Source organism: Pelodiscus sinensis, chromosome 10 (genome assembly GCF_052426305.1).
Source record: "Pelodiscus sinensis isolate ZL-2025 chromosome 10, ASM5242630v1, whole genome shotgun sequence".
NCBI lineage: Eukaryota > Metazoa > Chordata > Testudines > Trionychidae > Pelodiscus > Pelodiscus sinensis.
This window is the reverse complement of record NC_143061.1, coordinates 7080787-7093482: the sequence shown is the minus strand read 5'-3', so window position 1 is coordinate 7093482 and position 12696 is coordinate 7080787. Positions and strand designations below refer to the sequence as shown.

Below are 12696 nucleotides of genomic sequence, written 5' to 3'. Positions count from 1 at the left end.
TAAATACAACCAAGACAGTGAAGACCATCACCTATGCAGTCTACAGAGAGACAACAGTGCTACCCACATCCTGCTCACTAAACGAAAGAATTTTCTCTCTTCACACCTTATTTACCTTGGTGCTTTCTTAGCTATTAGCAAAAGCTGGTGAATAAGGACATGCCATACATAAGCTCTCAGCACCAGCAGAAATTTCTAAGGATACATTGTTCAAATTGTCCTCTTGGGACAATACTGGGAGTATCATCCAGCTTTCATTAGCCACAGGAGTCACTGTGATATAAGATCTTGGAAACATTCCTTTACAGTAAGCCTCAAAAGAAGATGAGGTGTTCCTTACAGTAAATGCTCCTTTATCTCCACCGACTTCCAGCAGCAGAAGACAAAGGTTTCTTCTACTCCAGTTGCAGTTAGGAACTCCAAAGTGTAGTCTATCATGGCCACATTTGCGAGAGGAAGGAGAACCTAGGGAGACAGGACAGAGTTAGCTGAACCGACACTGTACACCAAATAAGGCCAGCCACAAACCAGATGCAGGAAAGACTCAGCAGTGCCAGAGTAAGACAGTCATGACTCCACGTCTCACGCTCTAACCATCAGAAAAAATGTCAGACATGAGGGATGAAACCACAGGAACAAAGTAATAAAAAAAAAATTAAAGAGACTCACACAACATTTATGGAGGGAATGTGAATACATTCTGCAAACTGGAGAGTCAAGTGTCTCCTTGACAGTAATTTACAACTGCAGGTCACGTATGAATTTTTTTGTAGCTCTCATTTTCAAAAAGCATTTTTTCCCTCACATTAAAAATTGTTCCTTTCTGGCTTTCAGCCAGTGAACAACTGCGAATCGTGTAATCATGATTTGCCATTAGGGATGTAAAATTCCATGTAATTGGGATTACTTCACGTTTAACCGGTTATCTCTGGTAGAAAACACTGATTGGGGTAGGGTGCTCCAGCCCAGCTTGGCTGGAGTGCCTTCCCACCCTGGCCTGGCTGGAGTGGCCCACCGCCGCAGATAGGGGCTGCGTCAGCCTGGCTGGAGCAACCCCTGCCTGTGCCTCTCCCCCTAACCCGGTCCACTGAGGACAGCGGCAGCTCCAGATGCCCAGAACTGCTACAGCCCCCACCAGTTAACTTTTCACATCCCTAATTGCCATGAATATTTATTCCATATTTGTTCAACCCCAAACCCAGCGGGATAGCTATTTCCTATTGCACTAGAGCCTCGGGCCGTCAAAGTGCTCTTCTCTCATTTGCTCATAATTTCATGGGAAACATTGCCCCAGCTCTAAGCACGGCCTTGGCCTCTTCCCCATCTACCAAAAAGATATTTGTCCCTCCCCCGAGAGGGGCAGCTGCAGTAAAATTCCTATCATCAAATGAAAAGCAAACAGTACTTATGCTCGCTACTCCCCAGTGCTTTGACTGCTGTAGTTTAGATTTCTGGTTTATTTTTCTTCATTGTGGGGAAAAACACCCAAAACATTCCCACAGAAATAGCTGGTATGTATATGCTGATATAGAGTCAAAATCTTTTCACACTCTCCCCCTATTACAACTTACTGTAATTCCCCAGTGTCTAGACTTTTATGAGCAATATCGTTCCCTCAAATGAAGCACTCTCTTTCATTCACACCCAGGAGAGGCAGCACAAGATAAGAAAACAGAAGGCGTTATTGCATTCGAAATATTCCCTCCTAACTGCACGTAGAGCACAATGTCGTATATATTAGCTATTACTGTCACCCTCGTCTTCTCACCCCTTCCCACTGTGTGTTCTACCAACTTGTTGTTTCTTGTCCCTAGATAAACTATTAAGAGCTCTGAGGCAGCAACTATTACATGTTTGTACCCAGCACCATGGGAGTTGTTCCGTAACTGAGACCTCGACATACTACTGTAATATAAATAAGACTATTTAGAACAGCATCAGTGCTGAGTTTTCCATTCTCTAGCCATCCCCTTTCAACAATTCAGAAGCTAGCATACATACTGAACCTCTCCAGTCCAGCACTCTGGAGACCTGACCGGTGCCAAACCAGAAAGTTTGACAAACTACGGAAGGTCAATATTGCCTAACAGCATTACCGACACTCCCACTGTTTACTGGGCTCTTGGAAGACATTTAGGAGTAAATTAGAGCTAAATAACAGCAGAGATTATTTGATCTGAGGAAGTGGGTCTGGCCCACAAAAGCTCATCACCTAATAAACCATCTTGTTAGTCTTTAAAGTGCTACATAGTCCTGTTTTTTGTTTCAGCAGAGATCACTGAGAGCCAGACTGGTGGCCTAGGCTTATCAGTTCATCTAATCTATTACATGCATTGTCCCCCTTGCCTCCTCTGTATCAGAGGCAGCAAGGGGGGTGAGGCAGGAGCTGGTGCCGTGGGGAGCCAGCTTTTAAGCCAGCTCCCCACAAGCACTGGACCTGTAGATCCACCTGCTCCCCAACCTCCGCACTGCTGCCTCTGATAAGAGAGGCAGCAACGCGTAAGGTGTGGGGAGCAGGCAGGAGCCAGTACACACGGGAAGCAGGCTTTCAAGCCAGCTCCCCACGTGTATCGGCTTATACGAGTCACATAGCCCCCTCTCCCGCTGTCCCTGTATCAGAGACAGCAGTGCAAGGTGACAGGTGTGGATTGGTCTGCACGGGGAGCCAGTTTTTAAACCAGCACCCCTCATGGACCAGCTCCACATGCCATCCTGTGCTGCTGCCAGGTGTGGGGCTGGACTGCACTGGCTGCCAGACCTACTCCCCAGGGACTATCAAACAGTCATGTAACCGATAATAATTTGTGCAGTTACATGACTATTCAATTAATCATTATCTAACTAGAGAGGGCAATTGTGTAGTCAACTACACAATTAACCGATAAGCCTGAGCAGGCAGGAGCAGGGAGCTGGCTTTTAAGTAGGCCCTTTGCATGTGCCGGCTTCCGTGGAACCTCCTCCCCACCACCTCCTACGGGGGGGGGAGGGGAGGGAGAGGTCAAGCGGGAGCGAATGCTCGGGGGGCAGGAGGAGAGCTTAAAATTAAAAGCCATCTCCCCATGAGCATTGGCTCCCTTGATACTGCCTCCCCACCCCTTACACTGTAGCCTCTGATGGGGGAGGAGGGAGAGGAAAGCTGATATATGCAGGAAGTGGCTTTCAAGCAGGCTCCCCTGCATATTGGGTCCCACCTGGCCCCCCCATCTGTAGCAGCTAAAATTTCAAGCAGTTACACATTTACACAAATACTCAATAGTTAACATCCCTAGAGATACGTGGACATCTGGCTAATTAAAAACATGCCAGACCATGGATGTTGCTGGACCAGAGTATGCTGGACTAGAGAGGTTCAACCTGTGTAGTGGAAACCTTCACCATAATCACTCTCCTTTCTCCTTTCGAGTTGATATGGAAAAAGAGGGAGCAACGTGTCATTGGTCACGTTAACATCTGGACTCGCCTTAGACTGACTCATTCAAGAGCGTCCTCCATAAAATGATTTTACAAGACTTCGTGTCTTTGTGTGCTTTACAAGTTTCTTTCCTCTCAAGGAGTTTCTTGCAGTACTTGGGTACTTTGCTTCTTAATCTAGTTCAATTCCTATGTAAGAATTTTAAAAAGAAATTCAGATTCAACAAGTATAAAGCCAGAAGGATCATCTAGTCTCACCTCCTACACAAATTAAATTTCACCCAGTGACTCCTATATTAATCCCAACAACATGCGTATGGCTAAAGCAAGTCTTCCAAAAAGGATCCAGTCTTGCTTTTAAGACACGGAGAAATGAGGAATCCACCACTTCCCTTGGTCGTTTGTTCCAATAGTTTATTACCCTTGTTGTTAATATGAGCTTTATTTCTCATTTTAATTTCTCTTGCTTTAACTTCCAGCCATTGGTTCATGTTCTGTTTTTCTCCTCTATATGAAAAAGCCCTATGAATGTGCTTATATGCTGTAATCAAGGCACCTTTCAGCTTTTTTTATAACAACTTCAATAAACTAAAAATGTCTCCCACAGATTTCAACAACTCTTTCAACCATATTTTCTTGTTGGAAGCTATCACAAAAACTTTCACCTCCAAGACCAAGGATGTTAAGTATCAACTAACTGACCCACCTTTGAAGTGTAGCAAGGGCTATTGCTATACTCCAAAGGCAAAAGTGCTGTGTAGGGCCCGGGAGTCCCCAGCTGATCCCAGGCTACATGCGGCACTGCCACTTTGAAACACCACGAGGAGCCTGATGCCAGGCTCCCCATGCGTTTCAAAGCAGCAGCACCGCATGGAACCCCGGGGTCAGTAGGGAGTCCCCAGCTGATCCCAGGCTACATGCGGCACTGCCACTTTGAAACACCACGAGGAGCCTGATGCCAGGCTCCCCATGCGTTTCAAAGCAGCAGCACCGCATGGAACCCCGGGGTCAGTAGGGAGTCCCCAGATGATCCCAGGCTTCATGCGGCGCTGTCGCTTTGAAATGCTGCGTGCAGCCTGGGGACCCCCCCACCTGGCCCTGGGCTGCATCTAGTGTTGGCATTTCAAAGCGGCAGTGCTGTGCGGAGCCCAGGCTCTGGCCCCAGGCTCCAAGCAACATTGCCTCTTTTAAGTACCCTTCTTCACGCCCCCCTTCTGCCTCTTTCTGATAGAGGCAGCAAAGTGTGTGTGGGGGGGAGGAGTGACTAGTTGACAAGCCTGTTGACTAGTACTTCATATCCCTATCGAAGACCTGTCTCTCAACCAGAAGGATCACATGGGAGCGAATAATACAATGTTTTGTATAGCGAAACCTCTCCAGAAATCTGAGCCTGGCCACTCTCAGCACATGATTCAACATCTCTTTATTCAGCTGTTTTATTAACTACAAATTATAGTATAGCATTGGCAATTAGCGCATAGATTCTAATTTCTTCTTCTAGTCAAGCCTGTTATGTTTGTTATTAGAGATGCAGATGAGTATTCTCTGTTCTGAAGACCTATTCTCTTGAACTAATTTATTTAAGAAACAGCCAGAGGATGGTGTGCGCTTTATATGTGTCTCCCACCACAGCTGCCACTCTCAGGGAATACCACAAATACCTCTTAGGCTGCTGAAAAGCTTTAGGAATAACTCACTACCCTTCCCCAGAGGTGCTACAGCAGTATAATTAGCCCCCATTTTACAGACAGGGAAGTTGAGGCTCGGATTGCAAAAGGGACTTGGCCCAGGTTCCACAGCGAAGCAAGGACAGAGCTAGGAACAAAACCCAGCTGCCCTCTGATCCCCTGCAGAGCTTCGGGACTTTCAGAATGATTCCGCCCCACACTCAGAGAGAGGATCGCGGGCTGAGGCAGCGCTTAGAAAGAAGCCAGGAGGTGGCAGGTGGGGTCTCTCCCAGGGGGATCTAGGGGTCCTACCCGGTCTCTGTTCGTAGGAGGGCGGAAAGGGGAAGGGGGGGGGAGTCCCGGTCTGTCCAGCTGGGGCAGGTCCCAGCTGCTTTCTCTGGCGGGGGGCGGGGGGAAGTCTGAGTGTCTCTGGAGGGGAGGTAGGTCGGTCCCGGACGCTCCGGCGGGGGGAGGGGTCCCGGTCTCTCCGCCGGGCGCAGAGGGATCCAGGGCGATCTCTCCGGGGGCGGGGCAGGGTCCCGGCCGGTGCCTCACCCGGGGCCGGTCCTTGGAGATGGGGAAGAAGCGGCGGTTGAAGCTGTCCGCCACCAGCACGGCCTGCAGCGGGGGTGGCGGCTCCTCCTGCGGGTCCGGCCCCTGGGCTCCCCCCGACCCGGCTCCCCGCCTCCCAGAGCCCCGGGCCGCCATGATCGGACTCCGGGCTCACGCACGCGGCCCCTCCGCCGCATCCTCTTCCGGGTCGCCGCGGCTTCGCCCGCCCACCATCCCATGTTTTCAAATAGACCGGAAGGAGACGGCGCCTCGGCGAGGACACACCAATGCGAAGGGGGTGTCCCTGACACGCATGCGCGCGGCGCGGCCCACCAATAAGAAAACTGGCGTGGCACGTGCGCTCCGTAAGCGGCTGCTCCCTGCGCTGGAGCAGCACGTGGGCCGGGGCGCGTTGTAATGGGACCGGCTGTTCCCGTGGCTGGTGGAATCCTCCAGCGCAGCCCCGCTAAGGCTGCCCAGGCCGGGCCCTGCTGGCTGCCTGCAGAGCTACCCCGTGCAACCTGGAGCCCAGCCGGTCCCTGCCAAGGGAGCATTTGATTTGCATCCATTACCCCTCTGGTGCCTTTTTTGGGGAACCAGCAATTGCAGTGTTGGCAGCGCTCCAGATTTTCACCTGCGTCTTCTGCTCATTCTTGTTTATTGACTGTCCCAGCTCCCAGGGTCAAGTGCGCGGGTGAGGACTTTTTTTGACTTCCTTTTTAAAGGAGACGTTTCTAGCCATGTGGCTGTGGAGAAAGCTTCGAAGTGTACAAGCTTCTAAGTCTCCCCCAGCACAACCTAAAAACAAAAAAACCCCACCGCAGGCAAGAACACCGGGTCTATTATTTTTACAAAATGTCGTGGGTTTTTGGTAAAACTGGATCATGATCTTTTTGAACATTTGGGATTGGAGATGCTGTTACCACCATGCAGAAGGAGGCGGAGCTTGATGTGCTGGGCTGTGAAATGCAAACTGTATTGCCACTAGAATAGTGATCGAAATGCAGCCGTGTTAGTCTGGTGTAGCTGGAACAAAAAACAGGACTGTGATGGGAAAAGGATTGGCTAGAACTAAAGGTGTGTTCACAGTGCATAGGCACAGACAGCATGTAGTGAGGCAGGCACCTGTCTGTGTGTCTATCTATAAAAGTTTTTCCTGCTGGATGACAGAATGTCATCATGATCTTTGGCTGTCGTGTAGTGAGCAATGGGCTCAGCCCTCTAGTGGACTTGTAATGGTGTACATAGGCACTAACTTTGCCTCTGGCTAGGAGGTGCTTGATTCCCCTCCTTCTGAACCAGGCCCCACCCCACACTCCATCCCTTTCCCAAGACTCCATTCCTGCTCTGCCCTGCCCCGCCTCTTCCCTATCTCTTTTGGCCCCTTCCTCAAAATGTGCCCCATTCCTGCTCTTTCCCCACCCTCCCAGAGCCTCCTGCATCCCAGGAAACATCAATTCAAGGCAGGCAGAAGGTGCTGGGAGCAGAGCCATCCTGTCTGTAAGATGATTTGGAGCAGCTGCAAACCCTGCACTTTGGGGGGCCTTGCGGCAGCCCCCTTAACCATTTTATAGATGGGACCCACGGGTCCCAAGGTGACGTGGGGGATTTGTGGAGGACCTGGTGTGGCGCAGCAGCAAGGGTTGGGCTCCCTCCTGCCCTTGCGCTCACCGGGGCGGCGGGAGCCAAAGCGACCAGTCAGTTTGCTCTGTTGTTCATCTCCCAGCCTGCTCCCCTCCTCTTCACCATGGCAGCGGGAAGCGGAGTGCCCAGCTTGCTCCCCTTCCTGCTGCTGAGGTGAAGCGGAGCACAGCAGGCTGGGAAATGAGCATTGGAACAAGCTGCCAAGTTGCTTCAGGTCCTGCCACCAGTGAGTGTGGGAGGAACCTAACCCCTGCTGCTGCCACATGCCAGCCCTCCTCCCACCCTGGTAATTCCCAGCTTACATTGTGAGGGTACTTTGGGCAATGGGTGCTGTGGGGAAATGTGGGGGTGGGGCTTGGGGAAATGGAAGAGGGTGGGGGCAGAGCCAGGAGCAGAGAGGGATGTTGCTCTGGGTCCTGCACCTGGTGTAGTGGAGGGGGTTGCCCCAGACCCTGCTAGGGACAGCCCTGGCTTGGGGAGGAGAAGGAGGAGTTGATCAGCAGGGATATGGTGAGCAAGAGGCTTGTGGGAGGGGGAAGAACCCATTAATTTTTCTCCATGGGGGTCCCAGTCCTAGAGCACCCAGGGCATTGCACCTGTAGTCTAGCAGTGCTGTCTCATGGCTCATTCATGAAACTAAAAGCCCTAGTGTGCTGTGGAGGATTTTGTTTGGAATTTGTTTAACTAGTCTTTCTAGCCCTCTCTGTTTATGTTAGAGAAGGCAGGTCAAAGAGTGACCCCTTGTACTTGGAGCAAAAGAGAAGAGAGTTTATTTCACACCGACAAGGTTTACCTTGGTTGTAGAAAGGTTTGTTGTGCCAGAAGAGTGAAGTTGTGGGAGCCACGAGGATGCCTCTGATACTATGTTCACAGCTCGTCCCTCCACCTCAGAAATGATATTGCAGAAATAAAGGGGAAGTGAGAGACGGAAGCAGCCCTCAGTGGCTCAGAGGAGGTAGATCAGGAGCTTATCCCCACCTTTACTCCTAAAACAAGTGGCATCCATTGGAATGAAGTGGTGGCAAATTCAGAGCTGATCAAAGGAAATACGTTTAAAGCTAATGGACAGCCAGCCCATGGAACGCACTGTCACTGGATAGACTTGTGGCTCAGAGTTTAGCAGGATTCAAATAGGGATTGGACACACAGCGAATAGAGGGGTTAAAACAGCTGCCCCTAAACAAACCAACCATGTAGGGGAGGGGGGGCATAAACCGTCCTGCCAGCCTCTGACTTGGGAGTCCAGAGGAAATTTTCCCGGGGGTAGGTTATCCCATGCCCTCAGCAGGGTCTCCTGCACCTGCCTGTGAAGCGCCTGCTACTGATCACAGAATGGACCATCATTTTGATCTAGTCTGGCAATTCCTGCGTTGCTGTGTGGAGGCCTCACATTGGCTCCCGGTGACTCTGACTGATCACAAGGAGCAGTGAAGGGTTACTGAAGGAAATTGTGATCTCCTTTGTCAGACTGCTGTGTTTGGGACATAGGCCTGCGGGAACCTCAAGCTCCACCTGGGACATGAAAGTCTGAATTTCCCCTACTCCTCTCTCTGCTCTTTGCCATCCCGTCACCTGAGAAAAGAGGGGACCCGGAGGGGGGGGAATCTCTCTGTGTGCAGCCACAGCAGGTGGTGAAGGGGTCTCCTAAGCCCTCTCACATCCATGCACTAGAGGCTGGCATGAGCTAGTGAAGAACCCCCATGTGCCGGGCTTGTCACCAGAGCAGGCCTGGCAGCCAGTCTGACGGGAACTGGTCCTAACCTAGGAAGGCGAGAGGAAGATGCCCAGCAAGATGGCTGTGTCAGCTGGGTAATCCTTTCCTCGTTAGATTCCATTGTCTCTTTGGTCACACTGCACCCCGGAAGCCTCCCGGGCCTTTCTCAGGCAGCAGGTGTGGGCACAGACAAATGTGCCTGGGTCCGGTGCCAGCAGGTGGCTCAAGGCCTTGAGGGATATCACTGGATGGGACTTGAGGCATGTTCTGGGTGGAATTAGCAGCATATTTACAGCTAGGAAGCAAGTAGCAGCCTTCAGTCAGGTTTTGCTTTGCTGGGGAGAGAAGCTTCTTGGTGCTGGAGTGTCTGAAGAGTGAATCAGGCTCAGAGCCCTGATACCAGCAGCCCTGACTGCTGATGGCTTTACCTCACCTTCTGCATTAGCTGAAACTCCGGTGGGTTCAGCTCCCTGATGTGTCCCAGGCATTGGGAGTGAGGGCTCTGTCACCAAACCGCGGTGCTGACGCACCTGCTCCTGAAGAGCAGAGACCCAAAACCCACACTTCAGCCACCATTGGCAGGGGCAGTGTGGGGGACAGTGGAGGCCATGTGCCCCCCTCCCAAAGGAGCAAGGGGCTGGCAATAGCCAGTGTGGCCAGAGTTTCTGGGCATCTAGGGAGACTAGTGGGGAGAGGGAGCCTGGTGCCCATGGCAGGGGTGTGGCACCCGTGTACTCACCAGGGGAAACAGAGCACCACGACCCCAGCTCGCTCTGCTCTCCTGGCGCATTGCTCAGGGGAGGCGCAGGACCGTCCCTGCAGTTGCTGGCAGGAAGCAGAGCGATGTGGCTGGGGCCGTGTTGCTTTCCTCTCCTCACCCCCCGGCTGCAGCCAGTGAGAGGGGGTGGATGGCTACTGCTTGTGCCAGGCCCCCGGCCCTGCTAGCATCCAGGGCTGCATTGCTCTCGTTAGGGTCTGGGGAGGAGGGGGGAAGAAGGGGGATGGGGAGTAGCGTGGTTGGGGAAGAGAAGGGGAGGGAGGGGCAGGGCCTGGGGCGGAGAGGGGTTGCCACAGCCCTTCCACAGGCTGGGGAGCAGTCATATGGACAGTGTCCCCCTCACTAGTAGTACAGCCATTCTGGGGGGAGGGGCACAGCAGCTGTTTGGTAACTCACAGTAACCGTGCACAACAGTTTGGGGCAGGAAGTAGGGAGGCGCGTTCTAGCCAACCGAACTGCCTGGAGGGAAGCGGAGCGCAGTAGCCAGTGTTGGAATTTGGCCGTGACCCTGTGGTTAACATGGCAACCCTTAGGAAAGTGCGATGGGCGCTCTGATGGCCATGGACCAGTCAGAGACATGGGGTTTCTCTCCTACTTGCCAGACCCCACAGCACCCCGGTGTCCCCGGCACCGTTCTGGCGTGCGGGTCTGTTGTCCGGTGAGCTCCCGTTCCAGTACTGCATAACCATTTACATCCGGAGCAATGGTTAGAACGATCATTTCTTTGTTGCCTTCCGGCCTTGTTAACCTTTCCGGGCTGCCGCACTGGGCTCCGCGGCGCTACCTTGGGCAAGTGCTTGACCTTGTCGGGTGTGTCTACGCTGCAGTTAAAAACCAGCCGCTAGGCCAGGCCAGCTGACTCTGGCTGACGGCTTGAGCTTAGGGGCTGTTGAATGGTGGTGAAGACACTTGGGCGCAGGCTGCAACCCGAGCTCCGGGGCCCTCGGAGACCCTGAGATCTACGTCTACACAGCAGTTCAAGAGCCCCTTAGCACAAGCCCTGTGAGTCAGTCTGCTGGCAAGGGCCGACCGCAGGCTTTTGACGGCGGTGGAGGCAGGCTGCTGGATGCTGGCAGATAGAAATAAAGCCGCTAGGAATGACGTCGCTGAGCAATGGACTGCTCCAGAGAAATAAATCACCCCCCCCTCCTGCTAAAAATAGAGGAGACTGGAGACAACCCAGTGTCAGCATACGAGCAGCGGCTTGGACTGAGCTTGCCTCAGCAAAGAGACTGGGCATGGAACAAAGGGTCCAGGATAATGTTAGTAGCAAGGTTACAGCCTCGGGCGGGGATCTAGAAAGGAAAAGGCAGATGGATTGTGACAGCCGCAGGGCAGGGGTTTTGGATATTGTGTTCCTTGCTGTGTACAGCACCAAGTAAACAGCCAGCCGAAGGTGCGGTCTAACTCTGCTCCCCTCGGTAGGAAGATTGGGCCCCACAGACGGCCATGAGAGATCCCCTTGCGACTCTCACTTGATGTGCTGAAATACTAAGCCCTGCTCTGTGGGGCGCCCAGCCACCCTGTCCTGCTGAGTCAGATCCTCCGGCATGGGCAGCTGGTGTGCTGGGCAGGGGAAAGCTTTTCCTCCCCAAAGCGCCTGCCCGGTGCTGTTCACACTGTGCCCCCAGAGTGTCTACAGGGGGCGGAGTGTTGCTGCCCCCAAGTGCCCACTCTCCCCATGTTGTGGGGCCAAGGAGGTTGGGGCCACGTGCTACCTGCCATTATCCAGGGCTGGGGAGGCTGAGGCCGTGCACCTCTCACCCCGCAGTGCAGGGGGAGGGGACCAGCTTGGCTCCCATTGCAGGTGGGGCCTTGGCAGAAGGGGTGGAGCTGGACGGGCTTGCCTCCTGCAGCCCTGCCTCCTGCAGCCCTGCCTTCACCTACCACCCGTCCCTTCCAGCATTGGCACAGAGCTGGGGTTACAGCCTGCAGCAGAGTAATACAGACACCGAACTCCTAGTGAGCTACTTTAGAATGCCTCACTGCAAGGAGCTGTGAGATCTCCCCAGCCCAACTTTAGCTCTAGGCAAAGCTCACAAGTTTGGAGTCCCCCATCCCCCTTGCCAGCTCTCTTTTAGTCCAGCTGTTCTTCATCCTCTCCCTTCCTTGCTGCTCTCCCCTTCTGAGACCTGAAAATCCTGGGCTAATGGCTTCCCAGCTCCTGCCAACCCTTTTGCCCTGGCTTGGATGTTGCTGATGTCAGCTGCCCTGGTCTGCCTTCTCCGGTGCAGGACACGTTGGCGCGCTAGAGGCGGAAACCACACATCCTGCTTGGAGCCAGATGTTCTGTTGAGTCTGGGGGACTGGCAGGAAGAGGCTCCCTGCAAATCTGTCCAGGGCTCCTGCCAGGAGCTGCCTGCACACAGGGCCAGCCCAACCATATGGGGCAGGGTTGGGCAAGTCATTTTGCTGTGGGGGGACACTCCCAAGAATTTGGAAAGTGGTTATGAGCCGCACTCTCCCATGATATTAGTGGAGGAGGTGCGGGGTCTGGGATGGAGCTTGGGATACAGGAGAGAATGTGGGGTCTGGGAGGGAGTTTGGATGAGGGAGGCAGGTGTGACCTGGGGCAGGGGACTTGGGTGCAGGAGGAGGGGCAGGTGTTGAGGTTGTGACCTGGGGCAGGGGCTTGGGGTGAAGAGGTTTTCGGTTGTGGCCTGGGGTAGGGGATTGGGATGTAGGAGGGGGACACGGTTTGAGTTATGTGAGGTGGGAAGGCAGGAGTGGAGGGGCAGAGGGTTGGGGGGGGAGGGCCTGGGGTTCCAGAGGCAGGCTCTGTCCAGAAGATTTAACTGGGAAATGGGCCGTTGGGATTGTGCTGGGGGTGGGGGCAGCGGGCAAAGCCTCTTTCCTCTCCCCTGGGGCTCGCAGCTGTTCAAAGACAATCAGGGCCCTGCAGCTGCTGTTCAGCCTGCTGGGGAAGGGAA

At 53.3% G+C, this 12696-nt stretch overlaps 1 protein-coding gene across 1 annotated transcript in view; it reads right to left on the bottom strand.

The window, feature by feature from the left end:
* EIF2B5 (eukaryotic translation initiation factor 2B subunit epsilon) overlaps positions 1-5838 on the bottom strand; it is a 32570-nt gene extending 26732 nt beyond the window's left edge. Inside the window, exons 1-2 of the mRNA XM_006138450.5 lie at positions 5634-5838; positions 341-465 (exon numbers count right to left, since the gene is read on the bottom strand). Of these exons, the coding sequence (XP_006138512.3) occupies positions 341-465; positions 5634-5786 (278 nt within the window). The 5' untranslated portion in view covers positions 5787-5838. The remainder of the gene's footprint in view (positions 1-340; positions 466-5633) is intronic.
* Between the last annotated feature and the right edge of the window lie 6858 nt (positions 5839-12696).